This window comes from Condylostylus longicornis, unplaced genomic scaffold, assembly GCF_029603195.1.
Source record: "Condylostylus longicornis isolate FDR11 unplaced genomic scaffold, ASM2960319v2 ptg000049l, whole genome shotgun sequence".
NCBI classification, from domain to species: domain Eukaryota; kingdom Metazoa; phylum Arthropoda; class Insecta; order Diptera; family Dolichopodidae; genus Condylostylus; species Condylostylus longicornis.
This window is the reverse complement of record NW_026578018.1, coordinates 6648278-6676035: the sequence shown is the minus strand read 5'-3', so window position 1 is coordinate 6676035 and position 27758 is coordinate 6648278. Positions and strand designations below refer to the sequence as shown.

Here is a 27758-nt window from a genome sequence, read left to right as displayed (position 1 = left end):
CAATATTATATATACTTATGGTATGAAAACATATAATATTTTCTTTAATTTTCTTCTATAGCATGAACTAATTATATAATAATAATTTCGATTCAAATCAGTTTTAGATTTCGAATTAATATTATAAGCTAAACTTAAATTATTAAGTATATAACAGGCACATACACATTAACGATATGTTCTAGTTTAATTATAATTATGTGAAGTTAAAAATATTTTCTATATTGTATTGTACCTATAACTAGCCTTCAAATATTTACTGATCAAATTAACATCAAAAATATTAAATGATTTAAATTAATATAAGTAGTAAAAAATTTCAGATTTTTTAAAACCAATTCTGTGATATTTTTTACTAAAGATGATAACTGCATATAGTCTAATATTTTCTAAATAAAATTTAATTAACTAATGTACTGAATAGAATAGGCATAAATATTCCATATAAATCCAAGTGAATTTGTAATTCTGAAATATAATACTAGTATATTTTAAGTCCACCAATGAATTCTGTGCTGATATAATATTTGCTTTGATTCGCCAATCCAATAGATAAATCTAAAATACAAATTTATTAATTTTTACTATTAAGGTCAAAATTACCATATTATTTCAAAATACCATTGAATTCCTTTTGCTAAGAATTAAAATATTCAATCATGAAAAAAAAATTTACGATATCGAATCATATTTATACATATGGTAACTTAATGTCACGTGGTTCCGAATTTATAACTGTTTATTTATATGCCGAAAAAAACTGGTAACTTTTATTTTCAACAGGCTGTAGCTCAAAAACGAGTACATATATCAGCACCTCACTTCACATATACAACTTTTTACTGGAAATTGATTCTTTGATCGCTGAAATTCTTTGCCAAAATATGCGAAACACCCTGTACTCCAATAATTATGTATGTATGCGTGCTATTTAATGCCTAAAACATAAATTAACAAAATTGAAATTAAATTGCTTAAATAATTTTTTAGTATATTAAAAAAAAAATAAATTATTATAGAATTATTTTGTAGAATCTTAATTACAAAGTTTTTCTTGTTAAATCACATTATAATGGAATCTGTAGAAATAATTTGTACGTACGTATGTTTTTCTTCTGTCATAAAATCATTAACATTTTCTTGTATGTCACTTGCTTATATAATGTGGCTGTGAAACAAAGAAGTAATTTAAGTAATAATATGACATAAAAAGAGAATAATATTTGCATTATTAAAAGAAAAAAAAGAGAAAAAAAAGACACATAATGACTTTAAAATGAAAACGCAATTCGCATTTAAGTAGATTTAAGCATAAAAGCATAAAAACTACATTATTAAAATATGCACGCAAACGCACCCAGTTCGACTTATAAAATCTTTTCACTTTTATCCATTAATTAATTAATATACATTCGTGTTCTTTTAAAACGTATTCGAACACTTTTATTTTATAATTATAATTCAAAAAAAAATTCTTGTTTTTATATAGCAATAATTGTTGTGTATAAAATTGACCTTGAACTTGCGCTTTCATAAATATGTAATTTAATTATTATATAAAATGAAGAATTAAAAGAAAAAATCAAAACAAACGTGTATAAAAAGAAATCGTGCAGCAATATCGTATAAGGGAAATCATAATAATCATAATAGGAACAAAAAAAGTCTATACTATTATTTAATGCTCTTCAACTTAATTTATTGTTAAATAAAATACAAATATGTACATACATACATAAATTTTTACAATAATGTATAATGAAAAAAAAAAACTCACCTGGAGCGGTAAATACCGAGTTTATTCTTGTATAGAAACAGACAAAAAAAAATAATTGAATAGTTTTTTTTTTTTCATTTTTACTAAATATACTAATAGAAATAAAATATGTGAATTTTAATATTAATTTCAATAAATATGTGATAATTAAAAATAGGTAACAATTTTATAATAATTTTTTGAATATACAAAAAATAAAAACAAAATTTATACACCTATAAAATAAAATAAATATTTAGAGCAAAAAAAATTTAAATAATTTTAATTGTATTTGTTGAAAAAAAAAACTGAATTATTAATTTATGATCGTAAAAATATTTTAAATTATACGGAATTTTGAGCAGCCTCAAATTCGAAATTATTTTCCAAATTGACCACCATTTGTATATAATTTTCTTGTATACTATAATATTTTATAAAATAACGGTATTTTATATATATATAATAAAATAACGGTATTTTATAATATATTTTATAAAATAATGTTATGACGTTCATTCATGACATCTATAACGATAAACGGAAATAAAACAGTAATTGCCTAATATTTACAAATGGAGGCTGTTAATAAAAAAAAAATCTAAATCATTTTAATAAAATATATACAAATCGTAAAAAATTTAAGAAACTAATTAAAATTTAAACACCCTATATTTAGAATATAATATGTATAACAAGAATAAATTAAATATGTAAGTATGTAGATTTATTTTCATATAAAAATTGTTTGCAAACAAAATATATTATACGCTAATTATTAATAAGTTCAAAATTTCTACATATATTCTTACACAACAAATTGTTGTATGCCGTATTTTATATATATAGGAATAAAAATAAGTATATATACAGGAATCCTTCAAATAAATACGGTACGGTGTTTAAATTGTATGAAGTTTATTATGATAATCATCATATTTTTTGACCTTACAGCTCAAATTAGTCTTTTAAAATTTTTAAAAATCTGATTTCGGTAGACGGCTACTAATTTCATATTCCTAATTTTAAAGCATAATTTTTTTTTAAATGCACAATTTTAAATAGTTGAAATTTTAAACAGTTATATCGGGGACTGTGCATTTTAATTTATTTAGTAATTGTGATTATTTTGATCGAATACATAAAATCTAATTAAGAAATCTATAAATAAGTTTAAATCAATAAATTTTTATGATAAAAATTTTAATGACGATGGGGTTTTTTTGTTAATTCTCTCTTTCTTTAAAGAATTTTTAAATTTGATTAACTTGATTGTATTTGGAATTTATTAAAAATATTCTTGTGAAAAAGAGTGTGATTTAATTCGAGAAACGAGATTTTCTGACTTTATAAAAATTTTATATTAAAAATATTACTTAAGAATATTTTTATATTATTTTTTTTTGGAAGATGACAAATTCATTTCATATTTAAAAATTTTCACGTGATATATAGAGAGAAAATGAGAAATCGCATTGAGTTTTAAATGAGAAATCTAATAAAAATCATTGGGAAGTCTCTTTAAATATTTTGTTTATTGAAAAAAGTGTTTAAAAGAGTTTTACGCATATTGAGGGCTAAAAATTTTAAATATGTATTAATTATTCTAATACTATATAAATATTTAAATTCATTATCATAGAATAAATTCAGAAAATTATATGAATTCAAGTATTTAAAATAGAAATTTGATTTAATTTTTACTTTGTATATACAAATAGCGAATATTGTTGTTGTTATGACATAAAAGAATTATATTTTGTACTTTTATACATACACCTAATTATATATTGCTTAGGTATTTCAATAAGTGGATCACTAACGTATCATAACAGAAATGGTCTCGCACAAGTAAAATAAAATAATAATAATGAAAATTATAATTGAAAATATTAGCACATTTAAGTATGTATATATAAATATATTATTTAAATTGTACATATATATATGTGTGTAGATATATTAGAATTAAAATAAATTTAATTTTATATTTCAAATATAGTATAATTTGTAATAGCGCAAGCGTAAATGTTTATTTTACATAAGTATTATTGAAATATGACTAAGGTGCTTATTATTACTTTGTTGTTGCTTTTATTATTATTATTAAATTAAATTTTTGATTTCTCTTCATTTTGTTATTATTATTATTATTATTACTATTATTATTATTTTATATAAAATTTTAAATACAATATTGAATTTTCAATATCAATTATTTGCATTATTGATTTTTACATTATTATTTTTCTCTTTTCTCTCTCTCTCTCTCTCTCTATCTCTATCTCTTAATAATACTAAAATAATAATAATACATAGTTTTTTAAGTTATACAATTTGAATACAAAATTAAAATTAAAATTGAAAAAAATCACTACAAAAAAAATTAGGTATGAAAATCATAGTTACTACCATTCTAATAGATTTTTTTCTATATTATTGTCATTATTACTATAAAATACAACAACAACAAAAAAAATATAACAAGATAGTTACAATACTTATCCGATTACATTACAGTTTCAATTGTTAACTATAAACTAAATTTTATTAATTAAATTAAATGTACAAAAACAAATATATAGAAAGAACAAAAAAAAAAATGAAAAAAAAATTACATAAATGAATTTACAATTTTGAATAATAAAATTTTCTCATATAAATTATTATAATTTTTTATTTAATTCATTTATTAGAATTTATAAATCATTACTGTAAGGACGTGTTGAAATTTTATATAAAAAATTTCTTTAATAAATTTTTGTTATTTTGTACTTAAAAAAAAAATTTTTTTTTTGCTAATTGAAAATTCTAGTTTTCTTTTTTTAAGAATCTTTCAAAATTGTTTACTTAAAAATTTTAAGTGTACTTATAAAAATTAATAAATATAAAAAACGTGAAATTTTATGATAATATTAAAATTGTAACCTTAACGAAAAATACATACAAATGAATTTACATATATGTATATACGAAATATACGAAATTTACATATATGTCACAAAATATTGTGACAATATTTAAAAGTGGAAATAATTTTGACAATTTTACAAAAATAAAAAAATTAAATAAGTTTTTTATACAAGAACGTTTTTAATAGTATTGACAATAACAATTAAATCATATTTATTTTTAATAAAATTTAATAAATAATTAAATTAATAAAAAAAAATAATATCAACATTATTTATAAACAATTAACACAAATTAATATTAGATAAATTGTAAGAAATTTTAAATATAATTAAAAATTCAAAGTGATTTTTTTGCATACATACAACAATAATGTAAAAATTTAAAGTGTTCTGTTAAATATTTCTGTTAAATATTCTGTTAAATATTTAATATACAAATGTAAATATTATTGAAGTTTTTCTAATTATATGGCACATTAATATGAAATTAATTATATTTTATAAGAGGTTTGATATACTTGCATGTGCTATAATTTATAAATTGAATTCAATAAATTATTTACTTTACATTGTTTTCTAATTCTACAAAATACACTTAAATATAAAGTACACATATCATATTTTTATGTTCATTCATATTCATACAAAATTATTAAAATTATTATACAATATGTAAAAGAAATTAAAAATCTTATTAATTTCTTTTGTATATTGTACAATACAATTCAAAATAAATTCACAGAATGTTGAAATAATTTAATCAAATGTTTCTTAATTTTATACTTAGAAAAGAACTAAGAGCTATTAAAATCATTTTAAATTTTAAATAATTTAACAAACTTCTAATTATTATCACAATATAAATTAAACTTAATTTCTATGTCTTCTTCAAAAATTTGGAAACAAATTTTGGTTTTAATTCTACACATTCTTCTTCAACAATGCAGTTAACATTATGGCAAATCATAAACTCTGTATATAAGTATAGCAACTCTGTATAGAATAGAAGTTCAATTGAATCGTCAAACCTAAAAATATATAAAAATTTTGAAATATTGCATATAGTTTGCTAATTGAAAGGTTTTCTATTATTCCTAAAACAAAAATCAATTCGATGTTAATTTTTTTGATCTTTTAAATTTTAATTAAAAATATTTACAAAATTTTGACTATGACGAGATTTTTCTCAAAAACTATGGCTCAAATCAAATTATTTGTAAGAATGAAAATAAAGATTCATTACCTGTTAAAAAAAGCCTGGGATGGTTACTCTATGTCACATAATCCTGAAGTTATAAGCATTTATTTATATGCAGGAAAAATTGAGTACTTGTTTTGTTTACAGGCTGTAGCTCGAAAACAAGTATATCTGCACACTCCCCACCCCCATTCATACGATTTTCTTCCTGAAAAGTGATCAAAGAATCATCCTTTAAATTATTTACAACAATATTATATGCTCCAAATTAATGCAATAGCAAATTTAAAAATAAATTCCCAAAATTTAAAAATATAATATTTGTTTTTTTTATAATTTCTAAATAAATTATGCTAATTCTCAAGAAATATTTTACGTTCTTTAATAATAAAAAAAACGCAAAATTAAATGTGTTAATAAAGGAAGTTGTTGAGTAAAAGTAATTTTCAAATTTTTCCATTATTATTTTTAATGTACGTCACTTTTATAACAATGGTCTTAAATTTTTTTTTTGTAAGAATATTGAACTTCGAAAATTTCACTAAGCACCACTAAATAAATTACGAATTATTTTAATGGGTTTTATCTTAGCAAGTAAATTTATTAAGGAAAGAAATAATCAAAATTATTAAAAGAATTTTTTTTTCAAAAATTTATAATAGCATATAAAAAGCATATAATAAAAAATTAATAAAATTTAATAGTCGCATATACTAATTTTTTAATATTTACGTAAATGACACCAAAAACAAGAACAAGAACAAGAATTTCATAATTATCGCATAATAAACGATACACAGCTACAATAGTTAGTTTATAAAGGAAATAATTTTTTTTTTTTTTGACATACATAAATATTTAATTCCTATTATAGTCCAGACTTTATTTGCGAACTCAAATTTATGAAACAAAGATTAAAATTATTTTTACGATAAAAAAGAATTATTAGTTTACTGATTTCTAATAAATTTCTCTGACTAATTAATTTTGATAGATTTTGGAAATAGGTGTATAGTAGTGTTCAGTAACATATCTTAAATTTTGAATTTTGTTCGCCTTTTTTTTTATATTACCTTATTAATTTTGATAAATCGCTAATCAATAGAAGAAATATTGATTGTTTTTTTTTTTCTTAATTATGGTACTTGACCACGTTCTGGTGGTGCTATTAATTTTTTTTTTTGTTTTTATTATTTTTACTTAAAAATAAATTTTTTTTCATGCTTAATTAATTTTTGAAATTGAAAATTATTAAGTTAAACAATATAGTTATAGATAATATAGGTAATAAGAACGAGAATATGAAATAAAGAGTAATATGGTCGAATAATGTATAGAACGTAAAATTTTTTTTTTGAAGTAGGGCAGGACTCTCAATAAAATTTACACCAATATTATTAACACTTTCAAATAATCGTGACATACAATTTTTGAAATTCTACAACTTCACTCTTTGATGTAAGAATTTTTAAATTAAAAGTTAATTTTAAGAGAATTTCATCGTTCTGAAAGAAATTGTCTAATAAAAAAAAAATAATGATAATAAAAAATTTTACAGTCTCTGGAATATAACATAAATCTGGTGTTTCAACATTCTCTCAAATTCGAATGTTTCACATCCATTTTCGAAATTCAAAATTAAAGGCCTAATCGTCTAAGAATTTTGCAAAACACTGTGAACTCTTTCTACTTTAAAAAAATACTCTTTTCATTTGAAATTAAAGAAAGTATTAATTGAGGATTAAAATTTTTCGTAAAAATTTAGTCTCACTATTACTAAGATTAATATGAGTAGCATGTATCCATATGCGAAATAAGTTTTATTAATTAAGAATTTTGAATTTCATTATGTTCATTATTTCTGGTTTATTTTTATAAAAGGTGAAAATTTCTTCTTTATCCGTCACACTGAAATTTTATTTATAACAAGCATGGATTAAAATTTTAATGTGGATTAAACATGTTTGCAATTATAAACAATGACTAAATTTTAAGTAAGAAAAAAATAATTTAATACAAAAATGAAAAAGTGTTTTTTATATACAAAACATTAAAGCGAATTATGTTTAATGCATATTAATTAAAATGATTTTTAAAAAACTTACAATAGTACTTGACATCAATAAGGTACTCGGAATAAACCACCAAAAATTACTCAGACTTATTAATATGATTATACATAACTTACAGGAATAAAAGAAAAGTTGACCATGTCAAGCCTGTCATACCTATAGTATAATTGCGTACGCTTAGTTTCCGAGATATATTCAAATTATTTTTTAAATTATATAGCAATTATTCGAACCTCTGTCATGACCGCTTTCCAAATTACAAAGAATAGAAGTTTGGCATTTATTATTATAAAAAAAAATTAAAATTCCGCCATTGATTGTATCAAAAGATTAATTACAAAGAGATGCATTATAACTGCACTTTGTCTTCCTCATATATTGTTCTATAATCAAAATTTAATTATTTACAATTGTTAATTGTTACATAAACAGTTTATAAAAATTAAATATTTATTCAAATAAAAATTGAATAATTTGCGTACGAATTATATAAATTTATCGTACATATTTGAACATAATTCAATTGCAATTTTAATGTTGATTATCTTAAAAAATTTAATTTCCTTATACATATACCATTGAAATACCTATTATTCTACTATAACTTCCGTAATTTTATTAATAATAGTAATTGTATTAAACAAATTCTTATAATAATTGTTAATTCAAATGCACTATATTAGTACATAGTACTCAAATTAAACTCTGAGTGGGTGAATAATTTTTTTAAACACTGTAGTGTATTGTACCGTATTGTGTTTATTTACACAATATTTACACAATCATGACTTATAAAATATTTAATTATAATATGACATTTTTGACATTAAAAGTTAAAGTTTAATTTTAAAATTTGTTATAATTTTTATTTATTTTTATTTTAATTCCATTTTATATAATTTTCTTTGGTAAATATTTTGTAATTGTAAAAATTATGGCTGTAAAATGAAAGTAAATAATTGAATTTAGCGCCATTGTGTATTAATTGTGTACTTATAAATAATGTATTTAAACAATGTGTGTATTGATTAATTAAATTGTATTTGGATTTTATGAATGTAATTTATAAATTTTTACAGTTTAATCTACAGTTTTAGATAATGTACTTTTAACTTTTTGTTTACTTAATTTTAATAAAATGTAGTGAGGCAGGCATAAATATCATATTTATTTGAAAAAACATAATAATAGCCCTCCCATGTAGATACTGTATAAATTTTGAACTTTATTAATTATTTTAATTATACAAACAGTGGTTTGATTAATTTTATAAAATAAAATTTTCTATTCACCGATCGTTTTATATTCAATTACAGAGGTAAATTTCACATTTTTGACGGAATCGTATTTTGCCATATTGTTCCAAGGAACATGTTACTAAACTGTTTTTAAAAAGATGAGGGTCTGCATGCTTATTTGTCAACATCAAACCAATTTAACAGACAAATCTGTTAGGCATCTTGTGTCATAATTTCTACTGAACCAATTTTAATTAAAATTATATCTACTAAATCTCTAACATTAATTTATTTTCGAAATGTAGTGAATATTAATCAATTTTTAGGGTACACCAAGTTCAAATAAATGGACCTTTAATTTTTAAGAAACCAATCGACAGATTCCTTAAATTTTATATTTTAACTTTTAAATTATGATTAGTATTAAAATAAATAATTCAATCGGTTACGTGCATATCATAGTCGCGTGGCGTAATTGTTGTGTGTGAATGAATAGTCCAAACAGTATTTAGTTGATCTTTAATATGACTAGATGACTATTTTAACAATGTGACATACAGTTTTATTCGACCGTGCTTTTATGGTGGCGCGTCCAAAGTAAATTTTCATATATTTATATGAAAGAATTTTCTTGATATCTTTACGAATTTTTATCATTAAGAAATAATATTATGGGGTCATAAACTTGTTTTTCATTTATCTTTTAATTGCATTTCTTGGATTAACAAATTGTTATCCTTAGTTAAAGATTATCTTTTAGATATAAGTATAGGTAAAAATAAAAATTAAATTTTTTTAGATTTTTTTCTTTTTTTTCCGGTGTTTTGAAATTTATTAAGAAAAATATTATCTTTATTGCTTAACGTATAATACAATGTTGACCCAATATTGTTATAGACATGTTGTTAAAATTATCGTAAATATTCGTATTATTATAACACACTCTTATACATACATAAATATATGCAAAATATTTTTCTACATATATGCGACTTATGATTATGTTTTGTTAGATTATGTTTTGTTAATACCAAGTAAAGGATTTTATCAAAAAATTTTTAGCTTATGTAGCAAGAAATATAGGTAACATGTACAGGGTTTTGACAATATTAATTTATAAATAAAATATTATAATTTATTTTACACTATTAATATTGCAGAAATCTGTCCACTTGTTCCCAAATATGATTATGAACGTATGTTCCAAGGGTATTATAAATTTACCATTGCAATTTACCGCCTTACCGTTAATAACGTTAAGAACTAATGATCTCAGATATAGACATATGTGTATGTTTTCGATCAGCGTCGAATTCTGATTTAGCAATTTCTGTGCGTCTGTCTGCCCGTTCGTCTGTCCCAACGATAACTCAAAAACTAATTTAGCTAAGCCGTCCAAATGATTTTTAATAATGAATACTGGAACCTTCTTTAAATTGGATGTGATTCACGTATCTGCCCTACAACTTCAAAAGTTTTTTAAACTATGTTTCAGAAATTATTGAAGCTGTAATATCAAAAATAGGCACAAAAAAATATATTTTTTGGGCTGTTATGTTTTATAAAATCGTAAAAAATTTCATAATTCGTTCTGGAAGTTTTATGCGGCAGTTCTTGTTTGGTCACATTTCAAAAACTATTGAAATTACGGTACCGAAAATTTGCATAAACTATGTCGTAATATGGCCATTATTTTCAGTAAATATCTTTCAGATGGTGTGAGTTCATGTGATAACTGCCATACAAATACAAAATAACATTATAAATTTAAAACAGTGTGACAATCACACTATAATTCTTAAAAACATTCATTTGTACGGGTAGCACAAAGTTGATACGATCAACTCTATCTATTCTAGTTTTATTACATTATTATCAAACTATTTCAATTAGTGACAAAAATACTAATTTTGATTTTCAATTTGGTTTGAATTGTATATGTAGCAGAAACTGACACGAAACAACATCCCGCGAGGCAGTCGAAATTTTAGAGATTTCCAACATTAATATTGAATTAATTTCAGAAAATTTTAAAATTACATTTTTTCACATTTAAATGAAAATTTTTTCAATTGATAATTTTTATTTTTTACTTCCTATTTCAAGTACACACACAATATTGTTTTGTACTTGTATAAGTTGGAGAATACATCTACAAAAAATACTGAAAGAAAAATAATACTGAAAGGTAATAAAAAATTTATAGTTCTTTTGTAATCAATTAGCATCAAAATATTTGTGATTATGTGCAAATTTTCAATGTAAATTATTTTCAATATATTTTTTTATTATAATGGTATAAATAAAAAATTAGTATATAATTTCTATATTTTAACAAAATAATAATTATTATAAATATATGTGTAGGTATGGATGTGTAGTTTGTTCATTGAATTTTTAATGTTAACTTCGTGAGATAAAAATATTTACGTTCCTGTTTAAAAATATTCATGGGAAATAAATATTGGTAATAGTAACAGTCAGAACACGTTTATTCAGAATATTTTCTTCCTGAATAACACTATATTTATGTAGACAAATATCAGAGACAGGATATGATTAAAAAATTTATAGAGTTGGGCAAGAATCAGGTGAGTATCTCCACCGAAGTCTTGTCGGTTCACTGCATACTTAGGGGGCTTGGAGTTTTATATGTAACAATACAAAATAATTGGAATATGAAAGAATATGAATGTTTCACATTCGCTTATGATAAAAATTAAAAACATTTATAAATTTATAAAATGTCAATAATGCCGAAATTTTTTTTGCTATATTGAATTAATACTTAGTATGTAATAAAAATGAATTACCAATACTTCACAATGTTGCCGAATTCCATTATTAAATTTCAATTACACCTAATAAGCAAATAATGGCATTAAGTCACTGTGTTTACTCTTGAAAAGTAAAATGAGTACTCATTCATAACATAAAGACTTTTATCAATTAAAATTTGGTCAAGTTTTACAGAATGTTCGTAAAAATATTCCCTGAACTCAATGCTAAATTATCACATTTAAAAATTGGGTTTTTCTTTTGGAAAATTCCAAATTCTTATTTAATATGGCATTTGTTTATAATATTTTCAATATCCAATTTATATGAGAACATATGTATATACATCATTAATTATACTTCTAAGACAAGTTTTGAAATTTCTACTACGCTAGCTGTATAACACAATAATGTTGCCTAATATTTTTAAAATCTATTATAACACGACGCTACTACAATTTCAAGTTGTTTAAATTTTAAAATTTTAATCAATTAAATTGACAATTATTTCCAAAAAAAAAAATTTAAAAAATGATTAAACATGTGATAAAAATATTTTTGAGGAAAAAAATTGAAATCAAAATCATATCACATAATTCTGAACATAAATACATATGTTTTGATTTTTGAATCGCTCCAGAATTACTTAGGTCCTTCAATTTGCAAATGCGATTTATTAAGTAATTATACAGATAAAATTTATATATTATATTTAAGTAGCTCAATCATGTACAATGATAATATGTCATCATCCAAATATATGTATTATGTATACGATTTAATTTATTATATTTGTTATATTGTATATTAATATCATATAACATGTTATTTGTTTATACTTGATTTTTGTACTATACTCATACATTATACTTAAAATAATACTTAAGATTATTTTAATTTTTTGTATTAGATTGTATCATCAATATAAGATAACCTATATATCAAAACCGTTTAACTAAGAATTATTAAGAGCTGATTATATATATATGCGTATAATAGCTTTATTAAAATATTTATTATAAATTTATATTATTATATGAGATTATTGAATTTTATATATGTATGTACATATATAATTTATACGATAAGTATAGGTCATATGATACAAAATCTTATTATTTTGTCTTATATCTGTTAATAAATAATTTTATGATTTAATAGGTTAATATTGGCTTACCGTATAATGAAAACATAATAACAAAATACATTGATAAGAGTTGTACATTATCATAAATCATAAGTTTTAATTTTTTTTTTTTTTGAGAACACGTACTTGTGAATAGATACATAAGTACCCTTAACCTTCGTAATCGTAAATTAATCGTAAATTATTTAAAATTTTTATAAAAATCGAATTGTGTTAGGTCCAGTCCACGATTCATATTGCATTTAGTTTGATTCAATTTATAGCAATCGAATATCGATAGAATATAATTGGGCTTATTTCGCGTTTCGAATCACTAAGTGTTAGTGATAATTATCGTAAAAAATTCGATATTATTATTGTAAACACAAACCAATTCAAACAAATGATTTCTGCCTATAATAATTTTATTGAAACTTTTACGATAAATATCACCATCATTTCGTGATTCAGTGCTCGGAATAAGCTCTAATGCTTATGTAACGAGAATATAAGTAATAACCAAATACATCATTTAATGTTTCCACATATACCAATGATACAATGTTATGATACTTATAATATTTTAAAATTTTACTTAAATAATGAAAAAATGTTTACGTATTGGTGCTCCTTTTCTCACAAAAATACTATAAATTTACTAAATTCTTAAGAGAAATTAATTTTTCTGCTTCAATCATAATTGAAGATCAATCACGAGAAAAAAAGCGGCTACAAAAATTAGTTGTGAATTGATGGATTTCAAGTTGGCAGATTCTGAGGTATTCTGCAAAATATTCAAATATTTTTGAAAATTTTTAAAATGAAAATTGTTTATACTTACGATATCATACTATATTTTCCAAACTGCTTTCCATTTAATTAAATTTCACTTTTAAAGCACATTCTTTTATATTTAAAATATTTGAAATAATTGAAATGAACGAAATTTTTTGCTTGTAAAGTAAAACTCATAGCCTACATAGTGTAATTTAACAATTTCTGACAGTTAAAACGAAAATTATTTTCATTTAAACAATGACGTTTTATAACAAATTTAATTACGATACAAAATTCTTTACGTTCTATTAATTAAATTTTTATTACGTTATTGTAAACATTGCATTATTTAAGTAAGAGTAATTTCAAAAAAAAAATAAAACGTAACTATTAAAATTTAAATTTAAATTAAAAAATTGCAATTACATATTTAAATATAGTTTATTTTCGAAAAAAAAAATATAATTTTAAAAACAACTATGAAAAAAAGAAAATGAATAATTTCCAAAAAAAAAAAATTACTTATTGTTTTAATTTAAAAGCTATAACTAAGTGGTCATTCTATGTTAATTTGTTTGTATTATTATTATATAAATATATTGTTTATTTAATGGTTTACATTAAACTTTTATTTACTATTCATTACGTATTTTTTGTAAATAAAATTTTATTATATACATACATATATAGCTCATCACTTATTTATATATAAAAAAATCCGATGTGATCAACACATAGCCGACTGTAATGTATATTGTCTAATTTAGTGAAAATGTTACAGAAAATTATTAAAAAGCTTTTTAAATTTTAAACACTTCTGTTGAATTTTAAGGATCCTAGTAAGATTTTAGTTAAAAATTTAGAAAAATGTGAATTTGGCTTTTAGTTGAGTTTTACTTTGTGCCATCTGAATTCCCTGCAAAATTAACCAGTTACTTCCGGTAGCAAATAGAACCTCAAATATTAAATAATCAAATATTAGGAAATTACGTCAATTTGTTCCTTAGTGTTTTATGGTGTTTTAGTTATTTCTCACTATTATTATTATCGGTAATTATTTTTTTACATATAGTCAAAAGCGTAAAATCGGCTCAAAGTAAAGATCAAGTTCAAGAGACCTCACATATCTCAAATCTCTCTCGAATCTCATCTCGAGAATGTGACGGTTTTATCAACTTCGTAAGAAAGATTTCTTAAGAATCGATCCAGCTGAACATGAGATACATAAGATCTGCACAGACAGATTGACAAACATCTCATCAAAAAGATTTATTTACGCTTCCTTATCATAGCAAAACATATTTGCTCCGAAAATTCCAAATGTGAAATTTGTTACGGTCACATGGTTTCCCTCATTGTATGCAATGCAGTCGGTAAAAGTACGTATTTTTTTTAGGTAATATTTTTAATACTTTTTTATATAGATTAAATCAAATGTTATTGAATCCATTATAATTTTTATATAATTATAATTTATATTATTAACCTATATATAGTATATATATAGATAATTAAAAATTATGACTAAAGAGCTAATAGTTTTGCATGTTTGAGTGTATTAGTAATTTTCCTGTTAAATCTTATTTTATTGACATCATTATTAATTACAATCGAAATATTATTGATACTAAAAATATTTTTTTGCCGAATATATTGTTAGTTAGTACATTATATGCTAAAAATAATATATAGTATCACTTTATTACCGTATATACATATATTAAAGATAAAAGTAAGTACTGAAAAATTGTAAAATTGCCTAAAGTTTTTTCTTTGCATTTATGGGAAAAATTTTGAAACCAGCAAAAATTGTTTCTGGTAGATATTCGACCTGACAATGAGTTATTCAAAACTTGCCTCGTCAGCGACTCTTGTGATATATTTTTAATATTTTGAGAGACTAACGGTCATTATAGATAATTCAAAAAAAAAACTTCGACTCTGGAATGGGACTTTTCTTATTTTTAGATATCTCTTAAAATGTTACTTATAAATTTTTTTATTGTACTATGTCGGCAAGTCGAAAAAATCATCAGGATAGTGGGGACTATTTTAATTATTTTCTTTGAACCAGTTGATTACAGTAATGTGTCAGGCCTTTATGACTGACTTGGAAATGAGAGTGCTAATCTATGTTGCCTTCTAGTTATTTAATACGCGATATTTTATTAAAATAGAAAGTAACGCTCTCGCACTTTAACTTCATACATTATAATTTCAAATCTAAATTTTAAAATCTCCGCTTGTAACATTTTTTTTTTGAAAAAAAGCTAAAAAATCAAATTTATTATAAAAAAGAAAATAAAAACGAGAATTAAAAAAAAATTTTTTTTTTTTTATAATAAAAACATGTTTTCCATTTTGTCTTTTTTTGAAAAAATTCTACATAAGGTTAAAATATTCATAGTGGTATTAAATTTTTTTTTTTTGGCATAGAAAGATTGCTGATTTTTTGAAAAATTTAATTAACTTGGTATACATATTTTTTGTCTAATCATGTGATATTGAAATTATTTAACTTTGTTTAAGAATATTTTGATGAAAAGCAAAAAAATTCGAAAAATACATAAAAAGAATTGTTTTTTTTTTTTTAACCCTGAACATTTAGCATATGGGGTAATTTTAAATGATTTGGTTTTACTTATTGCTCATTAAAATTTTATTGGGGGGGAAAAAAATTATGTCAAAAAATTAATAGTTAGCACAAAGTTTTGTGTGTCTTATATTGTTGCCGGAAATACATTTTTTGCGTTATAGGTACACAAGAAATTGCTAGGTTTTGAGTTGTACAGTACGGTATATGAGTTTGAATTCTTTAATTTGGCCAGTTTATGATTTTCTTCTCGAATTTGTTTTCGCACATTTTCGAGAACAATGACATATTTAAAAGTGCAAAGTTTTGTTCTATAAAAATCTCTACGCCTTCCTTCCTTAATCGGAAAACTGCAAGTTTTTTAAGGGGTAGCCTTTATATTCATTCTTCTTACTATCTAAATTGAGTACAATAAAATATAAACAAATTTTTATTGCTGCTCGTTGTCTTTTTATAAATTCCTACATGCATACAAACATTTATTGTAACTATTGTTTTTAATTATAATAATTATAATTTTTCTCATTAATTATAATGTTATGATAATTTTTATTTAAAATGTAAAAATGAGAATGAAAATCTTTTATAATTTAATTTAATTCGAAATTTTCTTTTTAATATTAATGTTTCCTTAATCTTGTACTATATATTAACATTGTATATAACAAAATTATTATAATATTTAAATTTGAACAATAAAAACTAATTTAAATTTTAAAATAATTATTGTAATTCATTAATATTAATTAATTCTTCGATAGTGATGAAAATTTTTTTGAATTAATTAATATAATCTTTATAATTTACACAATGGATTTACTCTTGTAATTTTCTAATTTTTCATTTTATATTAATTTTAATCGAGTTTGTTTTGTATATTAAATTATTTTCGATTAAATTAATTTTAAATAAAATTAAAAAAGTAGAAATAAAGGTGCAGGAATTTCATAATTATTTATTTTTTTTCACAAAAATGGAATGCAAAAATTTTAATTATAAGAAACACAAAGTGATTTTTCATTTAAATACTTTAGAAATATAATTTGCAGTGCACACTTTGCTCAAACTCTTCGATCATTAAGCACAAATAAATATTTAATAATTTTTAAAATTGTAAGCTAATAAAATAAAATGTTTAATAATAAAAAATTATATTTATTAATAATTTCACTTAAAAATATTGTAAATTATTTTTGAATTACAAAATAGTCTAAAATATTACGTATAAAAATAATAATAATGGTTCGCCTAAACATATGCAATTTTTTATTATAAAGAGAATAAAATTAAACGATAAAATTTTACAATCAGAAAAATTTATTTTTATATTATATTACTTTTGTTTTTTGTTATACGCCATATAACAGCAAAATTATACAATATTGTGAAGTAATAAGTGTTATATTTTTAGATAATAAATTAATAAGTAAATCAAAGTATTTTATATAATGTAATTTATTAATTTAATTTATTTTTTTTTTATTTTTCTTACAGATTATTAAAACCATTTTAATATTTAAAAAATCAAAATATATATATATATATACGTGAATAAAATATAATTAAAAAAATATCAAGATGAAATAAAAATGTCATTTAAAAGATGGCTAGCTCTATTATTCTTTTATGTATCATATCTATTTTTTGGAGCTAGCATTTATTATGTTATTGAACATAATGAAGAATCAGCTGAAAGAGCTATAGCATTACAAGATCGTATTAAAATTAATGGTAATTATAAAATATATAATTATAAATTTTTAAATAAAATTCTTGAAATTATTATGTATTTTAGCATATATTAAAAAATATTTGAAGGGTGATGATGATATACAAAATGAAGTATTAGGTAATATTACAGAATATTGTGGTAAAAAAGTGACTACAGTAGAACCTGATGAAATACAAGATCCATACAAATGGGATTTTTATCATTCATTTTTCTTTGCCTTTACTGTTTGTTCAACAGTAGGCTATGGAAATTTATCACCATCAACAACATTAGGACGTATGGTATTAATTGCATATTCATTAATTGGTATGCCAGTAAATACCATATTATTTGCGGGATTGGGTGAATATTTTGCACGTTTGGTAAAATTTTAATAATTAAATTTTTTTTTTAAGTTTTATAATTAATTTCTCATATTTTTAGTTCGAACTCATTTATGAAAGATACAAAACTTATAAATTATCAAATAATGATCTCTATATACCAAGGCAATTTGGACTTATTGCAACAATTGCAATGGCATTAGTACCGGGAATAGTTTTTTTTCTTATAATACCTTCATGTATATTTTGTTATTTTGAAGGTTGGCCATTTACTTTATCATTATATTATTCTTATGTAACAACAACAACAATTGGATTCGGAGATTATGTTCCGACATTTCAACCTCATCAGGTACGGTATTTATTTAAGTTCCACCATTTATAAATATGCTTAATATTAAAATATTTTATATAATTGTAGGAACGTTATTTTGGTGGATTATTTGTTGCCTATCAAATTTTCATTATTGTTTGGTTCATATTTTCTCTTGGTTATATTTTAATGATAATTGGTTATGTAACGAAGTAAGTCAAAATAATTTTAGGAATGATGAATGCTTTATTATATGATTTTAATTCTAATTAATAGATTTTTCCGAAGTAAGAAATTAAGAGAACTTGAACGTCAATTAAAAAGTAATATTAAGAATACACAAAGTCGAATATGGCATGGTGTTGTTAAAGATGTCGGCTATCTTAGGAAAATTATAAATGAAGTTTATTTAAGTGTAAAGGTAAGTTAATTTAAATTAAATATTAAATTATATAATTGAATTAATTACAAAATAATGTCATATTTTAGCCAATTTATCATGAACCTGGTTTAAGAACACCATGTGATTTATGCAGATCATCATCATGCCCTGATTTATCAATGTATAGTGCATCAACACCAATTTTAAGTAGAAAACGTGCATTTTCAGAAAGTTGTAATAAATTTTCAAGTGATAATCAAATGCAAATTGGTAATGGAACTCCAGTTTATAAAGCATCATCTGATACAGATTTAAATAAAATTAATAAAGAGAAAACATTTGAAACTGTAAATGCATTCCGTGAAACAACGAATCTATTAGCTAAAGTTGTTACAGCTTTAGGTAATATACAACCACCACAATATGATATTGGACCTGATACATCAAGTTTAAATAGTACATTATTTGGTGCATATCATGGTTTTACTGATTCACAAATACTTTCTGATGAATATTTGGTAGCATCAGCACAAAATGATTTTCATCCATTACATAGAGAACGTGCATCATCAGATTTCTTTATTAATCCAAAAACAATACCTTTAAAACATCAAAATGAGTGGACATGGTGCGGTGATAATCATCAAATACAACAGGAAATTAATGATCGTGCGAAATTTTATAAAAATAATAATTTAGCAAAAACTGCACTTTATAAGTCTGCATTAAATAATTCTGTTACATTGAATATTGAATCAAAAGATGAAATACCACAACCTAAAAAGAAAAAATCATTTGTTTTAGATCTTTTCAGAAGACGATCAAGTATTTTAGATTTTAATAAAAATCCACCTAAAAAATCAATTGATATTTCAGGTAGTGGTAATATTTTACCAACATTAGGTGATAAATATCCGATTCCACAAAGTTATTATACACCTACAACAACAAATAGTTCATTAAAATCTGAAAGGAAAACAAGTTTAGCTAATAATAGATCAATTGAAACAATATCACAAGATTATAGTAATTCACCAGATCTTAATCAATTGAAACAACGTAAAGGAAGTTTATATCCATTTTATAGTAATAATATTATGTTAAATGATTCAAGAGATTCATTGAATTCCCGTAAAAGTTTTTCACACCGAAATAGTATTTTTCATAAAACAAATCGTTCCGGTTCTTTAGCATTCCCAATGGAAACGAATCGTTTTCGTACAAGTAGCTTAAATTCTGATTCACATAGGAGTCGTGAATCGATATGCTCAGACCGAAAGAGTGAATTAATATTAGAAAATACATCTGTAGCTGATTTAATAAGAGCATTAGAAGTAATACATACAAGAGCTGTAACACAAAATGATCATATTATTTCAACAATACCAGAAATGAATGAAGAAAAAACTAAAAAGAAAAGAAAAGTCGGTACAAGTGAACCGCCACAATTATCACCATTATTTACAATATTTTCAAATAATACCGATGAAGACACAAATCAAAAAACAGATACAATTACACAAAAACCAGATAAAACTCGTCCAACAATACAAAAATTCAATACAAGAAGAACATCATTATATGCAGAAGCTAGTGGACAATTTAATAAAAAAAATCAACAATCAACTGATATTAATAAATATGGTAGACGTTTTAGTGTACGTCCAACTGAATTACAAATACCACCAGGTAAATCACAATATTCTGGACAAGCAATATCATCATTTCCAACAGCATTACAAAGAAGATTATCAGTACGTCATAGTAAAGATTTTAAAAGTTCACCATTAGCAAGTACCACAGGTTCTAGTAGTGTTGGTGGTAGTGGTCCTGGTGGAAGTGGTGGTAACAGTGGTGGTAACAGCGGTAATAATAGTAATGTTAATAGTAATCGAAGTAGTATTAGAAAACAATTTATACCAATATCATCTAGTAGTAGTAGTAGAACATCACAAAATCCATCATCAACTACCACAACACTACGAAATTTCAATTCTAATACAAATTCTGAAGCATAAAAAGAATAAAATAAAAACTAGCAATTAATTTTATATTAATTATTTTTAAATGTTGCCAATATTAGTCATTAATATTAAATAATATTAGTTAGGATTCAATTATATGTAATTATTATTGCTGTGTTGTTTCGTTTTTTTTAGTCTAGTTAAAAAATATGTAATAAAATGTTAAGTCTGATATATAAGAATATTTAGAATATTTATAAAAGTACTTAAATTTTTAATGAATATATTTTTGGATTTTTAAAATTTTTAAAATTATAGATAGATAAAAACAAAACAAATTATAAAAGACAATGATAGTAAAAAAAAAGACAATTAAATAAATAGTTCTTATGACAATAAACAAGAAGACTTCATTTTGGTCTTCTAAAAAAATAAATTAGCCATGTTTTGTGCAATATTTTAAATTTTTTTTTTGTTAAATATTTTAGAAAATTCATTTTTTAATTTATTTAATGAATTGTTGCTTTTTAATATTATTAAAGTTAAAAATTGTAATTCCATTTTATATAAATTTGATTTTCTCTAAATTCAGTTAAAAAAAGGCCCGGTTCTGTTTTTTTCGGCACCCTACGCGGTTTGCAAAGGAATCTCCCCCTCCTTTCAAAATAATGAACAATATGCTATAAACATTGCCCATTGCGAGTAGTAATTTCGTTCATGTCGTCCAGCGCACATCGCATAATGCATATACTTATTTTGCATATATGGTAGATCCGACGCTTCCTCATAACATATTTAACACCCATAACCATATTTAATGCTGTTTTCATAAATTATTTCAATTAAGATACACTGCATCTTCAAAATACGTTCTTTCTTTCAAAATTATTTTCAAAATTCGTTCAATTCGATATTATGGCCTAAAAATTTTGTTTTCGAAATTATATTTACGTGAAAATATTTTTTAATACGAGAAAATATTTTTATTATTTAGATAATTTTTTTATTTTCTGAAATTTCAGCTTCATTAAATTCTTGAAAATAGTTTTAAAATTTCAAGTAGTTTTGAAATTAATTTTAATTTGTATTTAGGATCAGAATTATAACAATATCAAATTATACATGATAAAATTATATTTTTATATAATCATATTTACTTATTTATATTAAAATAAAAACAAACACAAAAAAAAATGAATACAAATTAATATAAATATTTTTAGTTATAATTTATAAAACACAAAAAGTATTAATTAGAATTAATTTAATAAATTATATAATTTAAATATTATACACCTTTATGTTTTTTGAATTAAGTTTAATTAAATAAAAAAGAAGAGCAAAAGAATAAAAACAAAATATAGATTTAAAAATATTCGTGATTAATAATAAAATAAAAATATTAAATAAGAAATATGAGTTTACAGAAAAAAAATTGTAATTTTATTTAATTATCCTTTATAAAATATTGTTCTTCTCCTCTGAAATTACCTCAGATAAAATAAAAACTTACTTACATACTCTGTATTGAAATTTGCCCGTGAGACTCATATAATTATATAAACTTTTTAAATATATTGTAATTTAAATATTATAGATTAAAATAAAATTGATTCCTGATTATTTTATAAAAATAAGAAAACGAACGCTTTAACATGTTTGCTACCATCTTATGGTTTTAGATCAAAACCTGAATAATTGAAACACAGTATCTAACTTTATTATGAGAACATGTTATATGATTAACATTCTACGAGTATATCTTAATGTTATATGAGCATTATAATTAAATGAAACGACAATATAAAAAAATTTCTAATTTTTCTAAAAAAATTGAAAAATTTAATTTTAGACCGAATTTTCTTTATAAGACTTGAAAATTATTTAAAAAAATTTAAAAAATACCATTTTTAAAATAGAAAAATTAATTACACAAAACCTGCCTAAAAGTAAATTTGAGAGAAATCTTAAAAAACGAGTGATAACTTATAAATGAAATGAGCTTATCAAAACATATTACATTTCTATTACGAATTATTCCTCCAATTTATATGACGACAAGTAAAATAAATTGTGAATAAGAAAAAATCCTTAAGAATTCCCATTTATTATTTAATAATCTTTATTTTTCCACAAAAATTTAATATAAAAATGTTAAGAAAGAAAAATTTCCACTCAAAGCTTAAAAAAAATGAAACATCAAAATTCTTTAATTAGTTATGAGCATAAAATTTTTTGTCACTCAACTATAACAGTTTAATTTTAAAATAAACTCGTTTGTATTTTTTTTTAAAGACCAAACAACCGGTTTTTACAACAGTTTTTTGTAAAAATTAAGCTTTCAAATTAATAAAAATGTGCTTTTAATTTCTTATTTTATGAATCCAAAATATTCGTGCAATAGAAAATTTATTTATCGTAGACACAAACCATTCGAGTTACATCCGTTATATTCAAATGGAATAATGTTGCTAAAACAAATTTATTATATATGTAGTCAGTTTAGATTTAAAATTGTTAAAAAGCTATGAATAATAAATTGGACCACCTGATGAATTATGAGCTTACCAAATAATAAATTTTTACTTAATTCTCAAATTGTTCATGATAATTTTGAAAATCTTATGATTTCTTTCAACCATTATGAGATCGACGAAGAATTAAGGCTAACACGACTGATTGTAAAAGTTTTCTAAAAAATTTTAATATATGCTCATTTTAATTCAAAAGATAATTGCCGGAAATTTGTTACATTTTGTTAAAAAGGCACACAGCATAATCAAATTCAATCGGCTTAAATTTTGAGATTTCACTTAAAACCAATTATTGGACACTTTTTGTGTTAAAATACAGCAAATTCTATATAAATTACATTAAGTTTCCTCATAATGTTCTCTTTCCCCTTTGTGAAAAATGTTAAACGATTCAAATCCATTACATTCGTTACTTCTTTCATTATTAACTTTTCATATTTAAACAAGTTATTAAAAATAAATATTAATGTGTATATTAGCAATGTAATATACACACATAAAGTAAATAAATATTATCTACTTTGCTTCCACTTATATAGATATGGATTCTATATTGTTTCTATAACATATAGAAACATTTATTTAATTTTTACATTATTTTATTTTGTAAACAAAATTTCGCGCAATTAATTTAAAAAGCTTTAAAAATTAAATTGCATATTCATGTTTCCTTTGAATAATTTTAATAAAAAGTGAAATTTTTTTAACACATACTATTAAAATTTAATATTTTACATACATATATATAGTTAAGAATTAGACAGATACACAATATAAGTCAAGAAATAAGAATTTTGAATATTTAATTGAAATTTAACATAAATTATATTAAATTTTACTACGAATGGGAATAAATAATAGAAAATTTGATTAAAAAAAAAATTAATTAAATATTAATTTTGTGCAATCAAATTTTTTCCCTTTTTAATATTTTTAAAATTTTCATTCTCTTAAAATTTTTAATTTCCATCACAAATACAAAATACTTAATTCATACGAGTATGATTACTTTATGTCATCATATAACGTAATATTGTGACGTAGCAACGGACATTTTAAATGTTTTAAACGTCCTTGTCTACAAAGTTCGACAACCTGCATACATAATATAATAATTTAATATAGATTGCCAAAATTGGTCAGAAAAAATTAATTTGTTTTATAAATATATTTATAAAAAGTTCGGTCAAGGTCAAAAGATTATTTAATATAGGTCCAAGATTATGAAAAAGAGAGAGAAAAATTATTAAATAATAAAAAAATTGCAAATTTTTATTTTATTAAAAATTTTAAAAACCATAATCATTTAAACACAAAACTACCACGTGTTATTTGGGATTCGCTTGTTTTATTTTTTAAATTTTTTAATTTCTCATAATATTGAATGTGTGGCTGCAAATTACATCACGGCTAGAATTTTATTTTTGGAAACATATTTTATTTTTTGATAACTTGACCCACATAAATAATATTTAAGGAATTTTTTGCGCAAATATAAAAAACTATCTAAAAATCATTAAAAAAAATTGACATAATATGGCAAAAATGACATGCTAATTGGATGTGAATATAATTGATTTACACTCACATCAATTTTTAGCAGTATGCAGTATTGCCAAAATTTCAAAATATTTTTAGCATCATTCTAGTAAGACTTGCAGAGAATTAAATTCTTATTCAAATATTCAACAAAAATCTATTCTTAACAATCTTATATTAAGTATCTTAATATTAACAAGTATAACAATTATCATTTACAACTAAAATTTTTATCCCATGATAAAGTGTGATAAATCAGCTGGGAAAACCAAACCATAAAAATTATATATACTATCAGATTGAATTCAATTAAATTTTCATAATTAACTTTCATAATTGAGCTTCTATTGTTGCTTATTAATTAAAACAAAAATTAAATTAAGTTATTTGTTCTATATATGCATATACACATATACATACATATATAAAATTAGAAATTAAAAAGTTTTTCATATAAGAAAAAAAAATCAATTCATTTAAATTTTAATTAATTTGAGAGAAAAAATATTAATTCTCATAATTTATAATTAGTTCTCAGAATATAACAATTTTGTTATACAGGAATTTGTTATACAAAATTTATTCAGAATAATTTTTTTCAAATTCTTAATATGAAAGTGTTAGAATTATAACACACTGTATACGAAATTTTCTAATTGATATACGATTTTTATTTTTTTGTTAAATTGTATAAAATATTTAAAAATAGGATATTGAAATTTTATTTGAATAATTTTACATACGAAATTTGATAAAAAAAAACAATTTTTTTAATTAAAAATATAAATTAATTAAAAGATATTATTTTTAGTAAAACAAAAGTCTATTGTTTAAACAAGAATTTAATTTAAATTTTTGAACAAATTGTTCTATTAAAAATTTTTAATATCTTATAAATGAAACATAATAAATCTAAAATCTACAATGTAAATATTATAAATTCATAAAAATTTTTTAGTTTTTTATTATAAAATAATTCCGATTTTTTAAAAAGTATTGTAACATAGTTTGTAAATGATGGAAAACAATCCGATCGCCGGTCATAATAGATTTAAACTATATAAACCTATATAGTTAACAACAATCTTCTAATTTATGTTTCCAGTAAGAAATTAACTAAACTTACCAAAAAAGAAGCTTGTAGTAATGGGACAGTTATTACAAAAATTAAATATTGCATTCGATAACTAATCTAAAATAAGAAAAAAACCAATTCACTTTTGCTTTTTATTTACAAAATAACCACTTGTTTAAATACAAACATAAAAAATGTCAATATTTAACCTCTTAAATCTCAATATGACAATGAATAACGATGACAAAATCATTTTTTTTAAAAAACAAATTTTAACTCGCGTGCTGTAATCATCTTTTAAGTTAATGCTGTATAATATGTTGAACAAAATTTATTTATAGTCGTTTAGCAGAAATAGTTTTTCTTTTAATAGAAATTGCGTATACAACACTCGATTTATATAAGACAAAATATATATAATTATTAAATGAAAGTTTTCTATTGTGTACCTATACCTTAAAAAACTATTTCAAATATTTTATAGAGTTTCAAAATATTTAAAACATATGTAAACCAAAATTTAAAAAATAAACAATTTATTTTCAAATCCATATATTAAAACCACATCGCTGAATTGGTTAATATTAAATATGTGCATTTTCATTAGACCCTATAGCATAATCTCATATATATTTTCTGAAAAACATTTACGTGTACATAAGTGTATGGAGATATTCGTACATTAAATATACAAATATAAAATAGACAAAATGTGGTCATCTAAATGACAACAAAACGTTTCGATACTCAAATAAAATCTTTAAAATTAAAAATAATTTTTTAACAGAAAAAAAAAAATTTAGTTATTAGTTTAATCCGTTTAGAAAGATGTTTTTGAAATACAATGAATGCTATTTTTATGGAAACTCTTAGATTTTCAGAAATTTTTTCCAAAATTTTTTCATCACTGCAAAGATAATATGTGCTTGATTCTTATTATAATCCAGAAATATTGTGAAATTTATTAAAAATTAGAAAGCATTTTTTATAATATTAATTTTTTAATTATACAATTTTTTGTTAATTTTTTTGTATATTTCATACTATTTGAATACATATAGCATATACACATATACACATTCATTAATATTGAAGAATAAAACAAAAATTATGAAAATTACCTTTTCTATATAATAATATATAAAATAATACAATATTAGAGCGACCATATTGCCATAAGTATAAAAGGAGGACAAAAAATAATTAAACCACAGTAAATGGAGTAGAATTTTTTTGTTTTTACGAGTAGTATACAATTAAAATATTTTTTTTTTTAAAAGTCTAATTTATATGTAAGAATTCCATTGAAAGAGAATGAAGCTTACTTATAAATTAAAATCGGAAAATTAAATAAATTAATTGAGTCATAGCTATTTACGAACATTTATACTAATTGCTTTAATCCACTAACTTATTTTTTTGTTATACGTAATATGAAATATA

General features: G+C 21.8%; 1 protein-coding gene across 2 annotated transcripts in view; it reads left to right on the top strand.

The window, feature by feature from the left end:
• The window catches only part of LOC129611273 (open rectifier potassium channel protein 1), a 28380-nt gene extending 6018 nt beyond the window's left edge, over window positions 1-22362 (top strand). Inside the window, exons 1-7 of one of the 2 annotated variants that reach the window (XM_055524332.1) lie at window positions 17552-17566; window positions 17948-18184; window positions 18249-18547; window positions 18609-18860; window positions 18930-19033; window positions 19098-19242; window positions 19311-22362. In XM_055524332.1, coding sequence (XP_055380307.1) covers window positions 18043-18184; window positions 18249-18547; window positions 18609-18860; window positions 18930-19033; window positions 19098-19242; window positions 19311-21221 — 2853 coding nt within the window. In that variant the 5' untranslated portion in view covers window positions 17552-17566; window positions 17948-18042 and the 3' untranslated portion in view covers window positions 21222-22362. Of the gene's footprint in view, window positions 1-17551; window positions 17567-17947; window positions 18185-18248; window positions 18548-18608; window positions 18861-18929; window positions 19034-19097; window positions 19243-19310 lie in introns of those variants that run through there. The other variant, XM_055524331.1, reaches the window with a different exon arrangement.
• The last annotated feature ends 5396 nt before the right edge of the window (window positions 22363-27758 follow it).